This window comes from Oenanthe melanoleuca, chromosome 5 (genome assembly GCF_029582105.1).
Source record: "Oenanthe melanoleuca isolate GR-GAL-2019-014 chromosome 5, OMel1.0, whole genome shotgun sequence".
NCBI lineage: Eukaryota > Metazoa > Chordata > Aves > Passeriformes > Muscicapidae > Oenanthe > Oenanthe melanoleuca.
The window spans coordinates 50,438,977-50,459,325 of record NC_079339.1 but is presented as its reverse complement, the minus strand read 5'-3'; the positions used below and the strand labels follow the sequence as shown (position 1 = coordinate 50,459,325).

Below are 20,349 nucleotides of genomic sequence, written 5' to 3'. Positions count from 1 at the left end.
TTCTGTCCCCAGGCACAGAGATCTAGACAAGGACAGTTCACCACCATTGGTAAAGACCATCTCCAGACAGGGAAGACATGATCTTCACTTTCCAGTTTCCTTCTCTGCTTTCTTTTCTTTTTTTTTCCTTCTCACCATTCCTTTCTCCAGAAAGTCCCCTCAGCAACAAGACCAAATTAATACTTGTGAGGAGTGTCTCACCAGACTGCAAATGCCTCTGCTCTTTATCCTAAAATAATTCTCATGTGAGTGACTAGAATTGCAAATTGTTTTACCTTAGCCAAAAGTGGGACTTAAAATTATTAGGATTTTTAAAAGAGGCCAGAGGGTGCCCAGAAATGCCATTTCCACCTGGAGTAAAGCATAACCTCTGCAGAGCATGGCTGTGTCCTCTGTCACTCCTGAGGGTGGCTGTTCTGCCTGGAGCAGAGGGCACAGATTCAAAGCTTTGATGAGCCTTTTTCCATGCAGGTGGCTTTCTTTGATTCACAGAAAGAGTTGCATTTGTATCAGATACTGGCTCAGGGTGATATTTGAAGCTGGCAGGTCCATGCTGAGCTGGCTGGAGGCAGCAGATCATCCTGGGTGATTTTCATGTTGCCAGAAGATGGAGAGGTGATGGACACAGGGACACAGTCCCACCAGCTGTGGATTGTTCAGGGTGGCTCTTGTCTCAGCCGATTGAATTTGTCATCACCTGGAAATATCTTGATGAACATTTCACTGTACTTGGTCTTAAACACACCTGTGCACATGTGCTCCCATCAGTGGGGTCACTGGTGGCCCTCCTATGCTGCCACTAGGTTGAACACTTTAGTCACTCAACAGCTAAAAGATGCTACAAAGTGACCTTTTGGGAAGGTGCAAATGCTGACCTCCGATGTAAGGGTAGCCCTGACAACATACCCATGCATCCCAAAACCATCAGCTCAGCTAGTCCAGAGTCCAGAGAGACTTTTGGGTTTAGAGAGAGAACCATGTGACAAAGCCCAGAACGTAAATCACCCAAGAAATGTCAGCAGCCAGATCAAACCCAACATTTGCACTGAGCATCTCAGCAGTACAGTGTGACAAATCTCCACTCCAAAATTATTGAATGTGGAGGAAGTTTAAATCCAGAAACAAAACACTTATACTTGAATCAGCCAGTATTTAGAGCGTGTGTTCATGGGTGGGAGTTATGTGTTTGCATCCCATGCACACACATTTGTACGTGCTCATTAACTATTGCAATTTCTAAAAAAAAAGTTAAAACCTAAGATCACAAGAAATAAGGCTCACTCGTATTAGTTCCATTTTTCATAGGCAAAGTCATAGCTGAGTCTGGCACCACGATTTGCTTTTGCTCAGCTCTTTTCCCACAGACATCATTTTGGGTCAAAAACAACTGGTTTAGTGAAGCTGCAGAGAGCCAGCCCACGCCAGGGGCAAATTCCTGGCCTGGCCTAAATGAGTGTAATTCACATTCAAATCAGCTGAAGTTATGCTAGCCTGCTCCAGGACTGACCCAGCTCCTGCAGCTCTCCTCCTCAGATTGTTCCCAGCCTGTCACTGTGATGAGCACACACTCCCAGGATTTTGGCATAGGAGTGAGGCAAGGACAGCTCCGGACACGCTGATCAATCACAGAGCCTTACATTGGACAGATCTGAAATCAGTCACCAATTTACCAACTTCCAGGCATGTGACAATCAGGAGCATTTGGGGATACATATTTATGCTTCCAGAAATGAAAACACAGGGAGCTATTAATAGATGAATCTAAAAGCATCCCTGGGACCGTGTGAGGTGTCATCATCTGGCAGCACTTCACTGTACCCACTGCTGGAAACGCAATCATGTGGGCTGTCATCGTGCATCCACCCGTAGCAGCAGCACAGGCTCAACCCCACTCTGGGGCCAGCTCAGTCTCCACCAAAGGGGCAGCAACGTTTTAACTCCCCTCCAAAGCACTTAGAGAGGGAGTCGGTGCTGGAGCTCAAGCACAGCTAGGTCAGGGATGTATTTTCTTCTTACCAACTCAGCTGTTTCCACCTTCCCTTAGGAGACAGGATCCTATTTCCTCTCTCCCCAGGCAGATTGAAGAAAGCCTGGAGCCATCCTCTGCTTTCATGACAAAGGTACATTTGGAAGCAGGAGGGCACCTGTGAAGGATGCTCCTCAGCTGGGGGTAATGCTGAAGGAGGATGCAGAACTTAACCTTGCTCTTATTTTCTTGGAATTGGACCTGCCTAGGGTTGTGAAATGGCTGGGCAAGACTCAACTCAATGCCTAGACCTCGTCTGCATTTAACCCAGCAGACTGGGAAGCATTTCTCATCCCCTGCATCAGGGCCAGGGGATCAGGTAGGATTTGGCTGCGCAGGCCTGTGTTGTACACACTGTGCATCAATATTCAGCATGAGGAACTGAAATGCAATATATATGTCCGTTTGTTTTTGTGCTCCTCCCACCATGAGTTCCCCTTGGAACTGCAGGCACATTAGACTGTTTTCCAGCTCTAAGATAGCTCTTATGCAAATAGACAAGGCAGTACTGGGAGGTACTATCCTTTCTCAATAACCTCTCTCACATCTGTACTGTTGCCCTGTACAGGTGGAGGTGATGGCAGAAAGCAGGCTGAGTACTCACTGCTAAAAAAGGACAGCAGGAGAGGAAGGTGGCCTGATCAGCTGATTCCTGGTTAAGTCCTCAGTTCCTGGGTATGGCAGGCTCCTGAGCTCCTAGGGGGAAAATATTCTTATAATTTAAAGCAAAAAAAAAAAAAAAAAAAAAAAAAAAAAAGAAAAAAAGAAATAAATAAGTAATTTTACCTTATTTTTAGCCTATAATTTTTCTGTGAAAATTTTTCAAATAAATTAAAAGAGAGGTATTTCACATCTAATCTGTTCTTGTCCTTTTGTGCAGTCAGCTGGCAACCCCTTCAATTTCTAGAAGGTCATTCTACTATAAGGCTGTTTCAAATAGCTTAAAATTAGTTACAGATTTATAAACAATTACATATTTATGTAAGATGAGGGATTTTCCTTAATACGCATTTAATGAGACACTCAGAATATGAACTAGCTATAGTTTGGGATTTTGTTCATTTTTATGGTTTAAATGGTCTTTCTACCCATTTATTTTTATGGGCTCTGGGGAGTGGAGGCTAAAATTGAGAGCTTGTAAGAGGTTATAAAAGAAAAGAATTGACATATTTTTCATGGCAGTTTGAATAGCCAGGTTGAAGAAAAGAAAAAAAACCAGCAATGCCTTTTGTTCACATTTTAGGCAATTGCTTTTTCCCATGCTGGACTCAGATTTGGGGATCTGTATTTTTTTCTCACGGGCTGTTCCCCACTGCACCTCACCAATGCAGCCCAGCTCTCACCAATGCAGCCCAGCTCTCACCAATGTGAGAGCATCTCCCCCATCTGCAGCCCAAGGAGGGAGGGGCTGCCGCTGTCCCCTCCTTAGGGACAGGGCCAGGCAAAGGAGAGGTTGCAAACAGCCAGGAGCCCAAGCAGAAAGCCCAAGAGCCCAGTCATGGGGGTGCATGGCACTGTGCCTCTCTCTGTATGTTTAAAGCATCACTCCTACCAACATCTGTCAAAGCTGCGGGCACCTGGCACTTGTGTAAATCAGATTTTCAGGTCTTCAGCAGGCATTGAGAGAAAAAGAAAACACATTTATGGGCCACCTGCAGTCAGACATCATGGAGGTCCAGACACAGATTTGCACAAACCAGTTCCTCATGAGGATGGTCTGAGTACCCACCAAACCAAAAGCTCAAACTCCTTCTGTGTTGTTGATTGCAAATCTCACATGCACCACTTTCCAGCCCGTTTTTACAGAAAATGTCTTGAAAGGAGAGGAAACAGCTGGTGAATAATTCATTGTGTACTCTCTCAGTTGTATTGCAGCCTCTCCTCAGCAGGCAGGGTTATCTGTACCACCACGAGCCATTCCCCCAATGCTTCTGGAAACAAAGGCTCCCTTTCTGCAGCTGTTTATCCAAAGGACAGGGAGAGAGCTGCAGGAGGAATTGGGGAAACAGCAGGAGTATGAGATCCCACCCAGTCTAATCCCTTCTCAGGAAGCAGAGGTATCTCTGGACAAAGAGGGCTTGGGACTCACAGTCGCATTCCAGGTTTATCTACCAGCTCTGTTCCCCTCATCACTAAGTCTTCTCCCAACTTATAATGAATATGAATACTTAAAATAAACCCATCCTCCCATATCAGAGATTGCCTCTGGACTTGGTAACAAAACTGAAGCTGTAAAGATTGAAGAATTATGAAAATTAAAGAAACAAGCAATAGGACAAGAGAAAAAAGCTTCAAGTTGTGCCAGGAGGTTTAGACTGGATATGAGGAAAAATGTCTTCACTGAAATGGTGGTCAAGCTCTCCAGGGAAGGTGCTGCACAGAACAGGCTGCCCAGGGAAGTGGTGGAGTCACTGTCCCTGGAGGTATTTAAAAGATGTGCAGATGTGGCATCTGGGACCTGGTTTAGTGCTGGGTTAGCAGACTCTGGAACTGGGTGGCACAGAGCAGCCCTGGGGGTGTGGCAAAATGTCCACTGGCTCCAGGAAATGCTTTTTTGGGAAAGTGGCCATTCTCCAGGACACGGCTGCCAATCAGGATAACCACACTGCTCATTTTGTGCTGAGGACCCCAGCCATCATCTCACTTCCAGCTCATCCTGAAGTGGTGGAAAGTTGATATTTCACCTCCCAGCCCATAACTCATACATCTATTAGTCACTGACAACCGATTATATTTTTTGCCATCACATGCAGTGCTGTAGATGTTGCCAGAGTCCAACTTGGGGAATATTTCTCCAATATGTCTTTAGATGTAATTAAAAAAAAAAAGACTCTCATCAGCTGGCTGCCCCAGTCAGCCTGCAGCACGGAGGGAGACCAGGGAGAGGTTTGCAAGTGGATTTTTCAAAATTGCAGTAAACCCATCTCCAGGCCCCCACCACCAGCCAACGGTGCCCTTTGTGAGCTGCACAGATGCAGCAGGAGGGAGAATGTTGGTTGAAATCCTGACAGACTTTATGCTAATTCACCAAGGAGCATTTTAGACCATACACGGACACTTAATCGAGTGGGAAAGACAGCAGCGAACACGACATTTAATTATGGGAAAGAAAAACGAAGTCTTTTACCCTGCATTTGGCATTCTCCCAACACACAGAGTTAATTGTTAGAAGGGTATATTAGAAGGCAATGAAGGAGAAGATTGAAAACCCTGATTATGCCGAGGTCCTGAAAATGCTGAATTTATTGAATTTCACATGAGAAAACACAGTCTGTGCTACACTGAGGGCTGTGCCAGCAGCTAGCTAAGAGCTCAGGGGGTCTGTATGTGCCTGTAAGAGGTGAACAAAGCACCCCAACTGCTTTATGAGCCTCTGCCAACTGCTGGCCAAGCCCCACTGCATCCCTAAAATGGGGCAGGTCAATATATACTCCTGCAGATGCTCTTGGTGTAGGTGATGCACAAGGCCAGCACGTTTTTCAGGAGTTCGATTTTCCTTTAGAAAAAGGTAAAGTTGGAAAGTGAATTTCATCTGTGACCTCTGTGTAGTACATTTAGTTGCATTTACCTAAATTTGGCTAGAACCTGAACAGCAAACCCAAATGTTTTGGCAAGCACTGGCACAGATGCCCACGAGATAATGAGTGGTGAGGCTGGATCGTGTGAAGGTCCATCAGTCCCGGGTACACCCAGAAGAGGGGGGTATTACTAGAACAGAAAATCAAACAAAATTGTCCCCCAAAAAACCCCCACTATCTCCAACAGTTTGATTCTTAGCCCTGTTCTTGGGCTGTGGATTCGCCTCAGGGTCCTTCAGCACATTTTAATATGAATTTTTTCAGTTGTCCTTTGAACCACATAAAGTTTTATCTCATTTTTTCTTCATGCTTCATCATGGGTGAGGAGCAAAATTGTGATTTGTGGCCCACCATATCTTCCTGGAAACTCCCTAAATTGGGTCCCACAAAGGAAAAGTAGTGTCAAAAATTGTGAATTCCGTCACAACATTAACAATCCCACCTGCTTTTGCTGAAGTCAGTAGAATTTTCTCTGGATTTTAGCAGCACAAGATACTTTTTTTTTCTTCCGTTTTTTTAAAACAGGAAAAATCCTCATGGATAAATGAGCTCCAGCTGATGGGGCACCTGCAGTAGCTGTCACTGTGCTGCAGGGGGGAACCTTTGGCTGCTGATGCACTCGCGGCTGCTGCAAGTTGGAACAGGCACCGCGAGTTAACTTTGGCCGAAATGCCCGCAGGAAGAGCCCTGGTGATTTGTATCGTGGTACTAATTTTATTACTTATTATTATTACTTATTATTATTATACTTATTATTTATTACTTTATTTGTATCGTGGTACTAATTTTATGCTTCTGGGGTTTTTTCCTAGCTTTAAAAAATTTAGGGAAAAGAGTCCTAAAATTTAAAATAATTTTTTAAAAGAAAGAATAGCCAAAATTGCTCCTTCAGATCACATGGTTTTTTGTGCCTGACCAATGTCACTGGAAATACCCAAATGGAAAACCTGAATCTGCCTCACAGACAGTCAGGCTGTCAGTGCAGAGGGGAAGCCCAGCAGAAAATGTAAAATTCTGGCTCCTAATGAAGTGCAGCAAACCAGAGGGAACCCAAAAGGGTTATGTAACAGTGGCACAGCCCTCTCACGGCAGCCAGGTGTGTGTCCCAGTCCAGGGTGCACTTGGCACTCGCTGAGCTCTGAACTGAACCCCAGCAGCTCCGATGGGAGGTAACCCCAGTGTTGAGGCAGCCCCAGGCTGCTGCTCGGAGTGGCCGTGGGCAGCCTGAAGACATGCACAGCTCCCGGGATGAGGAGCTGAGGCAGGACAGTGCGACACTGAGCATCGATTTGTTGATGGAGATCTCAGGGGAAACTGCTGAGCCGAGAAAAACAAATTGACAGCAACTCCATCCTCAGCAGCCAAACACACTTCGGTTTTGGCTTAGATTTATCAGCTGCCTGACCGAGCTTGTGCTAGGCTTGAGCACAAGCCAGCCGTGTTTACCAGGTTGGTGGCAGGCAGGAAGGAGCACTGTGCCTGTGCCAGCCCAAAGCCTGTGGACAGAGCAGGAGCCATGGGACCTGGAGCTCTGGATCAGCCCTGCATGTTGGCAGCATCCATCCCTTGTGATACAGCTTTTAGGTAAATAATTAAGTTTGGATTTTTAAATTCTTTTTTAATGAGACAAGAATAATTCTCTCAACTATAATGTCTACTATGCTGTTTAAAATTTGATTTCAACACTCTCCACTATTTTTTGATTATTTATCCCTCTCTCTGAGTTTTTTTAGGAAAACAATTTTCCACTTTAGACCCTACAAACATTTTCCTATAAGGAACTCTGTGAGGAAGGGGCTGGCTGATCATTTGCAAGAGTGTTGATCCCTGGGGCCATTTCCAGCACTGCTGGGTAATGCTCCCGGACACTTGGCAATAATTCACCCCCAAGCTGTGTGTGTCCTCAGTCACACTGGATTTTCAAGAACCACGTCAGTGTGGAGCCACATGCCAGGCGCACAATGCCCTGCCTGGGTCAGCAGAGAAAGTGTGAGCACACACCTATGGGCAGGTCACAAGTGGAAATGAAGGTTAGAAAAGTGCAGAAGCCAGGCAGCAGTTAAATATAGATGAGCAGATTTTTTTTTCAAGGATTGAGGGGAATTTCTTGACTTTAGTTTGCAGCAACAACCACACTTCAGATCTCCATTGCACTGCCAATGCAAGTATCCTCAGAGGAACCCAGGAAGACCTCTGCATATAAGGAAGAAGATATCCCAAGACAGATTTAAAAAAATCTCAGAACAAACCCACCTCAACTACTACACTTTAAATGGAAGCCAAGTTGATGATTGAAAGACTGGCCTGCTCCAGAAGCACATTTTCCTGCTCTCTGTATGACAAGCAGGGGGTGGTTTCAGTTCAGCTGAGCTGCTATACAGTAAAACTCACTGGTGAACGAGCTACTTTAAAAGCAACAGAACTTTGTCCTCTTGGTGGCTCAGTATTTCTGGTGTCTCCAAGATGTTTGTTTATATGTGGGAAATGATTAACTGGCCTGTGCAGAAACTAAGGCAGTTGAAGTTCCAGCTTTGGGAAGTTGTCCATGGTGTCAGGCAGATGGGACTGAGAAAGCCCTGTGAGAGCAGGGGCTGAAGGCAGCAGAGGGAATGCAGCTCCATCCTCACCACTGCAGACGACCCAAGGAGTTCAGCCTCTGACATCTGCTTCAGTCCCCTGGAGCCCTGAGAGAATACCTGAATGTCACATCCCACTACTCCGACCTCATCTCACCTTTCCCCCCACCACCATCGTTACACTTCTGCTTAAAAAATCCTGCCCTCAAACACATTTAAGTCTCTCAGAGCACAATCCAAGCATCAGAGAACCAGTCCTTCTTCCCCAGATAACAAAACACTTGAAGTGGCAGCACCAAGGAGGCTCCCCTTGCCTTTACATCTGCACATGCTGTCAACCCTGAAACCTAATGACTGTGCTAACACAGCAGCTACCTTTGGCCTGCTTCCAGGGAGCACTGCAGCAGGCTGCCAACTGCAGTGAGCTTGTGCCACCATCCCATACTCCTTCCACAAAGCCCAGCCCCTCAGAGGGAGCATCCAGCTTCCTGCACATGTTTGCCATGACACAGCCACTGCTGCATGTCACAGACTGAAAAGTCTCCTCTGACATAAGGCAAACTACAACCCACATAACACAATCTTGTATTACTTACCAAGAACAGCACAGACACTGGGAATAACACATCAGCATCCTCTGGAAAACCATGGATGCCAGCAGTAACTTAAGCAAGCTGCTTTTATTCTATACAAGCAAACAAAGACCTTGAACTTTTATCAGGCACTTATCACCAAGACAACCAAGAAAGGTGCTTGAACCCCAGCCAAAATGTTTTTCTTTCTGCTTCACAGAATACATGAATTGCAAGAGCAGGCTATCTCCAGAAGCATTTGTGCCTCAGAGATGGCAGCCAGGTTTCCAGGGTAAAATCAAGTGAACTTTTACATCTCTTGTGGGCTTAACCAAAATACAAGTCTAAGGGATCTCAAATGCTGACATAATTTAATAAACCCAGCTCCACATTATTACCTCTCCTAAGCACAGGCCTTACTCCATGGCTTACTTCCCTTTATCACACTGGTATTTTATCCCAGACTCTCTTAATTAAGGTGAAACACCTGGCTGTAAACCAGGACACAGACACTTCTTATTCTGCCATCGCCAGTTTGGGGGTAGGAGAACAGGGCTAGAGGCTGACAGCAACAAAGCAGAGATGTGAAGAGGTGAGCCTGAGTATTTTTGTCTGTCTTCTACAAAGCTTCTTAGCATGACTGGAATTCCCACTCACATTGTTAGGCTCTTCAGTAGGTGCTGCTGTTCCCAGCTCTGGGTGAGTTCCTAAACAGCAGCACTTCCAAGGGCCACAGAACAGCCCCATTGGTGACAGACCATGTTGGCAAGCATGGGGTACAGATGGGATGGGTGGCCAGAAGGGGCTCTGCCTACAGCACTGCAAAAACGTCTGAAGGAGCCCAGGACCTTTGTCCAAGTGTGCTTCACACCTTTCTGCAGTAAAAAACCTACATCTGCTCCAAACACTCTGTTCACCTCAACAGTGGCTGCTCCACTGTGGGCAGCTCTGCCATGGAGATGGAAGGCAACAGTCAGCCCAGTCAGCCTGCCCTGTATCCAAGCAGGGCTGTAGGGAAGGTCCAAGGAGCAGAGCCAAAGGGGAGGAGACCACTGGGGCCCCTGCATGGCCTAGGTGGTGGCAGGGAGCAAGCTGACCTTTGTGCAGTGCTTAGCAGCTGAGTTCAGTTGTTTTTCAGCTTCACTATTTACATGTGGCTAGTTTCTGTCACATACCTAATCTCCCAATTACTTTACATAATCTTTTTGGACCTTTTTTTTATTTCTGTTTTCTAGGGTGGAGGCATCACGAAACTCTTGCAACACTTTGGAAACATCAATCCTCCCATTTCCCTAAATTGCATGTGGAGGAGTAGAGGAAAATCCTAGTAAGGGAAGTTTGACCCTAATGTCCCAGACACTTAATAAGCCATGAGTAGACACACTAATGGACAAATCTGATGAGGTAGCTACAACTTTCTATGCAAAAGCAGCACTTCCAAATGGAGAATGCATAAAATTATGCTAGTGCTGAATCCATCAGGTAAAAGGCATTGCTATCCTGATTTTAAGCACTTTTGTGTTCACAAAATTATCTATCACCTTTACATAGGGGATAGCTACTGACTTAGAGAAAGAAAAAGCAAATGGAAAGACCCTCCTATGAACTCGCTATGATTTAACCTCCTGATTGTACTTGGATTTGAAAATTTAATTAGAAAGTAATTACAGAGAAACCAGAAATATTGCAGAGGCCTCATCACCAGGCCCGGGAAGTTTTCTTGGCAGCAGAGCGGCTGCATGCAGCACTAGATTTCTGACCACTTTTTTACAAAGCAAAAGACAGACTCTTTCTAAACACCACTCTGTAGCAAAAAAAAAGGCTTTTGACTGATAATCCAATCTTTTCTTCAGAAAAACAGGGCGGGTTTCCCGTTGGGCTGCTGGCGGCAGAGCTGCGGAGGCTGCAGTCACTGTTGGAGTTAACTGCTGCACCGCAGCACTTCCCACCGAAGGAAGCTCACGACAGAGCTGCCCTCTTTCTTCTTCCCTGTTTGTTATTTCAACAGACCCAGCAGCAGCCAAGAGCAGAGAGAGTGAACAAATGGGAATAAAAATAAGTCCTCTAAGACACACAGAGCATTAGCCAGTTCTTTTTAAAATCTTTCTGCTTGGCCATATATCTATTGTGTTTTAGAGCTGAAATAGCAGAGGGGTTTCTTACATCAAAGCCAGATCAAATACAACTTTGGGTGAACATTATATTGAATGTACCAGCCTCTAAACAAAAGTGAGGGGGCTGCTTTGCTTCATCTTAGACAGGAATTTGTCCTACAATGAGCTACAAGGTCAGAACGGTCCAACGCTGAACAGCAGGGTCTGAACAGCCACACATGCCACCAAAATTAAATACACACTAATCACAGGTGAACTCAAATAATCTAGGCCCAATGGTTGGATAGGTAATTTCTGACTCACAGAGCCCTACTCACATGTCAGCTACAAATACCTTGGGGGAAAAAAAGGATGGTTAGGGTAATGCTCCCCATGGCAACCCAAGCATCTACATAGTGAAGCAGCTGCAGAAAGAGGATATCTCTGCTTTGCTCCAAAGAGGATCCATCCCCCCAAACCTCATCTAGAGAAGGGGATCTACACAACCCTGACAAGTACAGCCTGCTCCAGAAACCAGGAGCCTGTGAACATACTGCTAACACTATGTACCTACACATCCCTCAGCTTTATGCAAAGCCATTTCAGCACTCCCAGCAGCATTGCTTGGAATTAGGGTGCTGCTGCATAAGCAGTCCTGGGCCCTGCAGCCTGAACCACAGGTTTCATTCAGGCCAATTATAGCACATTATAAACAGAGGATCCTGCTTGTTTTGGAACTGGCACATAGCGAGTGGCAGGTCCTGCTTCCACAAATAGCCTGGGAGCTGGTGAGGACAGGCTCACATTCACTGGACTGAAAAGTGCTGGGGTTAAAATGACACTAACAGGGAACAAGGAGATGGCCCCAGCCTGACCAGAAACTGGAATGAATAAGTCTGGGTACTGATCCCCTATGGGGCTAGGCTCTGCTTTAGCAAAACCTTTTTCCTACTTACCTACAGGAAAACTGAGTTTTCATCCTGAACCATCCTTGACTGTTTTAAGTAGCAAAATTTAATAATCACAGTTATACTTTTATAGACAAACAGATGATTTTTGAATGATTTTAAGTCATGTTCATCATATATAATACAAAAGGCAAGCAATTCATTGGTTCTTAGGGAGTCAGGGCAACAAATTCACATTGAATTCAATCAGACACCTGCTCAGAGAAATTCCCACTGGGGAAGCCATCCTATTCTCATTATAAAACACTGCATAATTTTTTTAACTTTTGAATATTATTGATTTTTTTTTTAGGTGGGGAGAGAAATGCCAAGTGTGATGTCAGCAGGCAGCAGTACCTAGCACAATTGCTCTTTCCCAAAGCAGAGCACTGAATGCCAACAGAAACATGGCTGGATATTGCACAATAAGAGACAAGCTATGCTGTGCATATTTGGGGCAATGGAGGCAAGGGTTTTACCCCTTGTGCCCTTGGGAGTTGCTCTGCCAAGGCCAGGTTGCTATATCATTATGATAAGGGTAATCCTGCTAGGCAAACACATCAAACAAATAGTCACTCCTGATTGCAGACCTTGTCTAGGCAGATCTAAGCCAGAGTTAAAAATGTGCCGAGTATGCAGTCCTCTGACACAGCACACCAGGGGCTGAGAGAGGGATACGTGGGGGCTTCTGTGCCTCAGGACCCCATGCAGGCACTCTCTGAGACTCAGGCTAATTCCTGGAAGTGTCTAAAAATTGCAACAGAATAAGTTCCCTCTCTTTCCCCTTCACTTCTTGTGTAGAAGAGGACAGATGACTCTTATGTCAGCCTGTTTTGCTTCTATATTTATGTCCTGCCTCAGGCTCACAATGTTCAGCTCAGATGCAATCCAGTCTGGTCATATTAATACATCTGGGAAAATATTTTTAACAACCAACAGCAAGCTGAAGGCCGAAATCGTCTGCAGGCACCCAGAGGTCTCTGACCCCTCTTGACCGCTTGCTTACGAAACAGAAAGGCTCCCCAGAAGGTACTCAGTAAGCTTTTAAGGGCCAAGCACGCTTTTCAGCTTCCCTCTGTAATATGCTGGATGAAACTTAATCTCTGCTGCAGCTTTAGGAGTTTCCCTAAGTTTCCACAAGGCTGAACGAGGCTGTTTTATTGCAGGTGCCAAAATCAAGGCTTAATGAGAGGTAGGCTATGAACCCAGCCAAGGTGAAGAGGACACTGATGACAGCCTGTGAGCATCCCTGAGGGCTTGCAAAACAGCTGCAGCTGAAGAAGCTAGCTCATCACCTTGCTGCCCACCTCACTCTTTCAGACCACTTTTTTAAGGAACCAGAATAAAAAATAAGTTTCAAAGCCTTAAAAATTGGGTAATCCCACTGGTGGGCAACATCAACAAATCCGTGACACCAGCTGAGCCATTTATCCAGCCTCTCATCAGCTGGGACTGATATCTGACAGCAGTCAACCCTTACATTATATATTTCCTACAGAGCCACTGGAGAGATTTCCTTTGCAAAACAAAATGTATCAGAGCTTCACTTGGACTCTCAAGAATCAAAAATGGGAAAAGGTGGAAGGGACCACTGGAGGTCATGTAGTCCAACTCCCCTGCTCAAGCAGAGTCCTCGGGAACACATTGTTCTGGATTGTTTCCAGGCAGCTTTTTAATATCTTCAGAGAAGGAGACTCTTCAAGGTCTTTGGGCAACCTACTCCACCAAGAACCATTTTGGATGCAGATTTCCAGAATTTGCTCAGCAACAGACAGGAAACAAGAATAACAAGAGAAGGTTTGCTCACTTTGTTGCTTCCAAAGCAGATTTTTCTCTCATGTCATGGATCAGGATGGAGTTGACCCTGTAACACAGCAGAGAAAGCAGAGCAGCCAAGGTTATGGGTTCCTCTGGCTCAGTGTGAAATGTTGATTCACACAAAGACAAGCAAGCAGAGACTGATTATAATACAAATGAAGAGTGAGGAGGAGTAAGAGGTGAATACTGAGCAAGACAGTGCAATGGAGAGTAGTGAGGACAGGGCAAGGTTCCAGGCCACTACTTCTCCCCTGGACAGGGTGATGTTGTCTGATGATTCCAGCAAGGGAGCCAGGAGCATTGCCCCAACCCAGATCACTGCTGACTCTCTAATCAGATTGTTTCTCTTGTCTTGTTTCTCAAATGAAAATATTTTTGCACTTCCCAGGAAAACTTCTGTATCTTTTCCAAATTGATTTGATATTCTGAAATGAAAGGACAGCTTCTTGTTAAAATGCTCCCCTAAAAAATGGAGGAGGTCAAAGAGACACACAAAAGACATGTACATGACCCAGGTGTTACAGACCCAGGTGGGTATAGGAAGGAGGTGTTCCCATCTCTGCACCTGGTGTGCAATCCATGGTGAATAGCCCTCACGCACCACCATGCAGGAAGAGGTGCACTCCTCCTTATCAGGTAGCCCCAGGCAGCTTCCCTTACTGCCTTCCCATCCCTGGTGCTGCAGGCAGCCAAAGGTCCTGAGATGAAACAAAGGACAAGCTCATAAGAGGAACCAGCAGCAGCAGAAATGAAACCAAAAGGTTTCTGAGAAAATGTTTGTGTGAGGCTTCCACGAGGTGTCAGCAACAGCTATTATTCACCAGAGCTGAACAGAGTGCCTGGGGCTGCCATCCACCTCCTCACATGGCATGTCCTCACCAAGGGAGAACAAATCCTGTCTAGTGACTGCCAGCAGCTCTGCCAATGTGTCTTTGCACAGGATGACCAGGTCCTGACCCCTGTCTAACACAGCAGAGAAGAGGTTCCCCATGCAGATCCCAGACCCCAAGGACCAGAACAATATTCTTGCATATTATCCCTGACCTAAAGAACTCACCAGCTGAAATAGGATGGTTGAAACAGCATTACTGTATCCCATGTGCAGGTGGGATGCTGGTGGCACAGAGAGATTAAACTGAAGGTCAGTGATGTACCTGTGGTGAGAGGGGGACATACAGTGTGTATATTCCAGCCCAGCACCCCTACCCCAAAACCCCTGACTCTCCTCATTCCTTACTTCACTCTGAAGATGTGCAGCTTTAGCTAAACAGGACACTAGGCATTTCTCTCTGACTTGATGAAGATTCCAGAGGCTAAAAGTGAAGAGGCAGCTGTGCTGCTCCAGCCCACCAGGGATCTGAAGCTGTTGTCCAAACTGTGCTGACCTTTGGTCCTGAGCCTGCCTTTTTCCAGAGGAGACTAGTAATTGTTCAGAGTCAAACCCATGCACAAATTTTTTGCAAGGACTGGAGTAAACCCTGTATCCTTCAGCTCTATGCCTGAATGAGGGATTTACAAATTTTCAGTCACATACTCAAACCCAGCACTAAATCATGTTCAGTGTACTACCTGATAGTGCCTATTTCTATTTTGCTTTTACACACAGTCACATCCATTAGGGCAAAAATATCCTGCCCTCAATTTAACAAAAGCCTTAGGAAGCAAATGACGTCTGCCACAAGAAACGGCAGAGATTTTCCCTTCGTTTGATTACGTAGTTGGGGTTTCCGTAGTATTAAGGTTTTAGTTGGTCACTGGCTGGAGAAACTGAAGGATCAAGGTCTCGGAGGAGGGTGAAGATGAAAATAGCTCTGAGAAAATACGTCACATCACTTGGATATGGCTGCACCGACAGAGTAATCTCTGTCATGTGCCAAGGAACCTGTGATAAGCCCTCTCATAGTCGGATTGGTAATAAGATCAGTTACTTAATTCAGAGTGATTAAAACCAGGCTGGACTGCAAACAAACAAATCATGTTCATGGGTCTGTGCAAAAAAATATATGTATCAGAAAAGTAAAACTTTTCTGGGCTGTCCTGTTACATCACTAGTGCTGAGCACTGCACCCCACAAACAATTTTGGGGCCAAATGTAATCCAGTGCAGCCCACAGACAGGCTGCCTTTCCTACAGGCAGCTCCCACTTCAAATGTATGTGACAAATACAATTTGCAAAGGGTTACCCACCAGCTGCGAAGCCGAAAGGACTTGGCACGCTCTGGCTTATTTTTAAGCCAGTGCTGGAGCCCAAAGCACATTATGGTTGTAACTATTCCCACCACCTCCACAGGAGAGCTTGGCCCACGAATAACAATCCCACTTCTACACCAAAGACATAAATTTCCTACAAAAAAAAAGCCAGTTTGGATTTGCAACTGTGCTAATGCCTTGCCTTTGGGCTCTGACACCACTTGGCTTGCCCAGGCATGTGTGCAGGATGAGTAGAAAGGGCAACCTGACATCACCACAGTGGATATCCAAATCCATGGCAATGTCCTAGCAACAGCTAGCGTAGGATTTGGGATTCTCATCAGGGCATCCCCCAGAGCAGGCAGTACACAGAGGTGCAGTGGGTACCACTGCTACCAGCAGTGGGCAGCAAGGCATGGGCAGACACAAAGGAAGGGCTGTAGAAGCAGCAAAATTTCTTTTGGTCCTGCACTTTGGTATAAATTATCCCACGGCTGCAGTGATAAGACATGACTTACAGGTCAGTGCCCTAGTGGTAGCAGGGAGTGGTGAAGCGGCTGCCTTTAATGGGTTTTCACCTGGAACGGAAACAAGCAGTGAAAGAGGATTTCTGTGCCGTGGCTGACATGCACGACGCCAGGAGCTGTAGTGGATCTGCGGGGATCCTCAGATGACGAATTGTGCTGACAAACGCTGGACGTAATTCTCTCTGGAAAAGCAGATCAGTGGATGTTATCCTTCTTTTATTCTCTTCCCTCAGATGTGGTCAGCAAGAGTTTTTAAGTGTGACAGTGGCATGCACTATCCTGCCCAGTTTCCCCACCTTCCTGCACTCCCTCACACGGATCCCCAGGGTTTGCTGTGAGCATCACGTGGCAGGGAAGAAGCTACAAAGCAAACCAAGCACAGTTTAGGCATTGTTTCCCTGACTGAATGGTGGTTCAGAAGAGGCACGACAAAGGCGATGGCTGTTCCTCATCAGCTCTGTATTCATCGGGGTCATCAGGACAGTTGGTAGCATAATGTGGCTTGCTGCCTCCCTGAGCAGCTTCACAGAGATGGCTGCAGGGAAGCAGAGCATTTCAGCTCCTGTCTGGGGATCCCCCTCAGTGTGCACGAATGCCTCCCATTCCAGTAGCAAACAGTAGCAGCAGGACAATAAGGACAGAGAAATCAGAGCTGTGGCCTGTAAACCTACTAGCAACTGGTATTGCCCACCTGCAGATGCCAGAGGGTCTGATCTTTCTGATTGAGAGGACAATGACTGCAAGAGAGGGAGACACTGGGGCCAAACACAAAGTAAGAGGCAAACGGTCTCAGGGGATCAAGGATGGAGCAGATCCCAGTATTTGCTATTAGTAAGGAGGCCTTATGAGAGAGCAGATCCCAGTAATGCTTTCCCAGTGTGTGACTCTTACCTATATACATGCATTTCAGGGCCAAGGAACTGCAGGTGCCTAAGGGCAGCGCTGGTGCTGGGCCCACTCCAAGCTATGACCATCTCCTCACTCTTCTGTAGCCCAAAGCTGACAGGTGCCTGTCAGAGGAAACGGCTGCAGGCAAATGTCACTGTCTGGAGACATCGGAGAGCCACAAGTTTAGCAACAAGCACGAGTGCGCACACGTGCTCTGGCCGAAGGGCAGTGCCAGGCCCCAGCCCGAGGGGGCGGGCAGAGGGCGGGCAGGGGGCAAGCCAAGAACCGGCATAGGCCGGGCTGGGCCCTGCCGGGGCGGGACGGCCGTGTGACACCGCCTGCCCCACACCCGTGTACCCGGGTACTGCCGGCTGCGGCCTCCCGAGCCCCGCAGGCCGGGTGTCCCACAGCCCCCGGCACGGGCCCGCTGTGGCCCAGACGCCATGTGCCCTTGGCCCGTGTGTCCAGGCTCTGGTGTGCCCCGGATCCCCCAGACTCTGTGCCCCATGCCCCCAGGACTCTGCGCCATCTGCTCTCTGCATCCCTTAGCCCCAGGGCCCCATACCCTCAGGACACCATGTACCTGGACTCCATACCTTTGGGACCCCAGAGCCCCACGCTGCCGGGACCCCATATCCCTGGGACCTCATTCCCCGAGGAACCCCGATCCCTACACCCCCGGGACCCACACCCCCATGCCTCAGGAACCCCACGGCCCTGTGACCTCCTGCTCCCGGAAGCCCCGATCCCCACGCCCCCGTGCCGCCCGTGGCCCCGGCCCCCGCCCCGCGGCATTCCCGCCCCGCCCCTGCGGGACTCCGAGCCCTCAGCCAAGTTTCTTGGAACTTTGCCTCCCGTGACGCACGCGCGGGCGCCGGGCCCCGTCCTCCCCGCGCAGCCAATGGGCGGCCGGGGCGCCGGGGCGGCGGCCAATCGGCGCTGGCCGGACAGTTCCCCGGTCCTGACCGACCTTCACCGCCCGGGCGGGGGGGCGATAAAAGGGCCCCGCGGCGGCGCGCGGCGCTCCCGCCTCCCGCCCCTCCACTGCGGCGGACACGGCACGGGCGGCACCGCGGGACCGGCGGGAGGTGAGCGCCGGGAGCGGGGGAAGGGAGGCGGGCAGGCCGGCTGGACGTTCTGTACCGGGTTCCAGTGCACCAGAGATACGGGCGTCCTGTGCACTGGCGGGAGGCGGTTCCGCCGTACCGGGTCTCCGTGCACTGGAACAAGAGGGTCCAGTGCACCGCGGGGAGGCCGTTTCCCCGTACCGGGTTCCCATGCGCCAGGGACATGGGCGTCTTGTGCGCTGAGGAGAGGCCGTTTCCTTGTACTGGCTCTCCGTGTACCGGGGACAGGGACGTCCCGTGCAGCGGGAGCAGGGACAGAGGGAAGGATGGCGATCCCGTGCTCCGGGGTACGGGGGTCTCCTGCACCGGGGTGTCACGCCGCGGGGGAGGCGGGCGGGCCAGCCCGGCCAAGCCCGGAAGCAGCCCGGGGAGCCCCGGCACTGACCGCCCGTCCGCTCCCGCAGGTGCGGGCCGATGGTGGCAGGCAGCCCCCGGCGGAGCCCGGCCGCACGCCATGCCCTGGAGCGTCCGCTGGGTCGGCGGCTGCGGCGCCCAGTCCCAGAAGCAGTGCAAGAAATCCTCCTTCGCCTTCTACCAGGCGGTGAGGGACCTGCTGCCCGTCTGGTTCCTGGAGGACATGCGGACCATGGAGGCCTTCCACTGGGAGGATGGGGGCAAGGTGAGCGTGTACTCGCCCTCGGAGGCGCTGCTGTACGCGCTGGTGCACGACCACCAGCCCTACGCCCGGCACCTGCTCACTAAGTTCCCGCAGAGCGCCCTGGCTGTGCCCAGCCAAAGCTTCAGCTGCTGCCAGTCCGCCCCGCACCTGGCCATGGCCGTCCGCTACAACCGCGTCCGGGTGCTCTTCCGGATCCTCAAGGCCATCCAAGCCTTGCCCCCGGGTGACAGAGCCGCGCACCTGGACCGCCAGGGCTGCAGCCGCGTGGAGGGCGGCAAGACAGCCTTGCACCTGGCCTGCGAACTGGTGCGGCCCGAGTGCCTGCTGCTGCTGCTGGGGCACGGCGCGTCCCCCTGCCTGCAGGACAGTGCTGGCAACACCCCCCTCGACACTCTGCTGCAGCAGATCTCCCACTTGCCCGCAGCCAACATGCGTGCCAAGCTCCTCTGCCTCGACTGCCTCTTCTTCTTCGTGCCTCAGGACCTCAAGTTTGCAATGAAACAGCAACTGTTGGACAACCGGCAGCAGTGGCAGGACCTCCTGGGGGAGAACAGGTTCCAGTGCCTGGTGGGCTTAGTGCCTCCATCGCTGTTTGTCAGAGCCATGCGTGTCTTGATCAGGACCATTGCACCTGAGCACTTCCCAGAGGCTCTGGATAATCTGCCTCTGCCTCATTTTCTAAAGCCTTTGGACTTGAAACTGGAGAGCTAGAGGGATGGTAGGAGAGCCTCCCGCTCACCTGACAGAAATAGACTCGTGCTAAAAATATATCAATATACAAAGCTGCTAATGCAGTGGCCAAATATCTGTTTTACTGAGAACAGTATTTTTTAAAAGAATTGTATTCAGCACTTTACAATATATTTTATTTAAAAATCCATGTGGTGAGGTGAGGGTAATGCTGCATTTTATAGATATGTTCTATGGCATGTAAAAATGAGGGTATGGGGAAGAACATATTTGTAAATACATCCAAATAAAACAGTGGCAGATGTGATCAAAATATAAATCAAGCAACTGAAAACCCTGGAGTGGCATGTGCCTTGGAAAAGCTTGTGCAGGGTGGGGGAGTATCTTTTTGTTAGGATTTCCCTGTTACATAAGCCTTGCCGTCCTGGAACAGGATGACTCCTTTTTTTACAGCTCTCCTAATACATCTTGGCAGAGATGCAGTTTTTTTTAAAGGCACAGATAAAAACTTCCTTGTATATAAGACCAAAGAGAATCCAGATACTGTTAAAACTTCCCTAAACAAGGCTGGCAAGGAAGTGCATCTGAAAAAGATGTATTTTAAAATATGCATAAATAACAGTTGGATTCCTTATAAAGTTGTCTCTGTTCCCCTTGGAGGGTCAAGGTGTTTGTTTTCAGGCAGAGAGAGGTGGAGC

General features: G+C 48.4%; 1 protein-coding gene and 1 long non-coding RNA gene across 8 annotated transcripts in view; one reads left to right on the top strand and one right to left on the bottom strand.

The window, feature by feature from the left end:
• The window catches only part of LOC130254222 (uncharacterized), a 49,929-nt gene extending 31,831 nt beyond the window's left edge, over window positions 1–18,098 (bottom strand). For 5 of the 7 annotated variants that reach the window (XR_008840653.1, XR_008840654.1, XR_008840656.1 and 2 more), the window contains exons 1-4: window positions 17,219–17,413; window positions 16,319–16,509; window positions 14,668–14,764; window positions 2,631–2,722 (exon numbers count right to left, since the gene is read on the bottom strand). This is a non-coding gene — a long non-coding RNA (uncharacterized LOC130254222). Of the gene's footprint in view, window positions 1–2,630; window positions 2,723–14,667; window positions 14,765–16,318; window positions 16,510–17,218; window positions 17,446–17,811 lie in introns of those variants that run through there. The other 2 variants (XR_008840655.1, XR_008840652.1) reach the window with 2 other exon arrangements.
• Window positions 18,099–18,101: 3 nt separating this feature from the next.
• Window positions 18,102–20,096, top strand: ANKRD9 (ankyrin repeat domain 9). Its single transcript, XM_056493569.1, has 2 exons — window positions 18,102–18,303; window positions 18,747–20,096. The coding sequence occupies exons 1-2, from the start codon at window positions 18,117–18,119 to the stop codon at window positions 19,670–19,672; spliced, it is 1,113 nt and encodes a 370-aa protein (XP_056349544.1). The 5' UTR covers window positions 18,102–18,116; the 3' UTR covers window positions 19,673–20,096.
• Window positions 20,097–20,349: the final 253 nt, after the last annotated feature.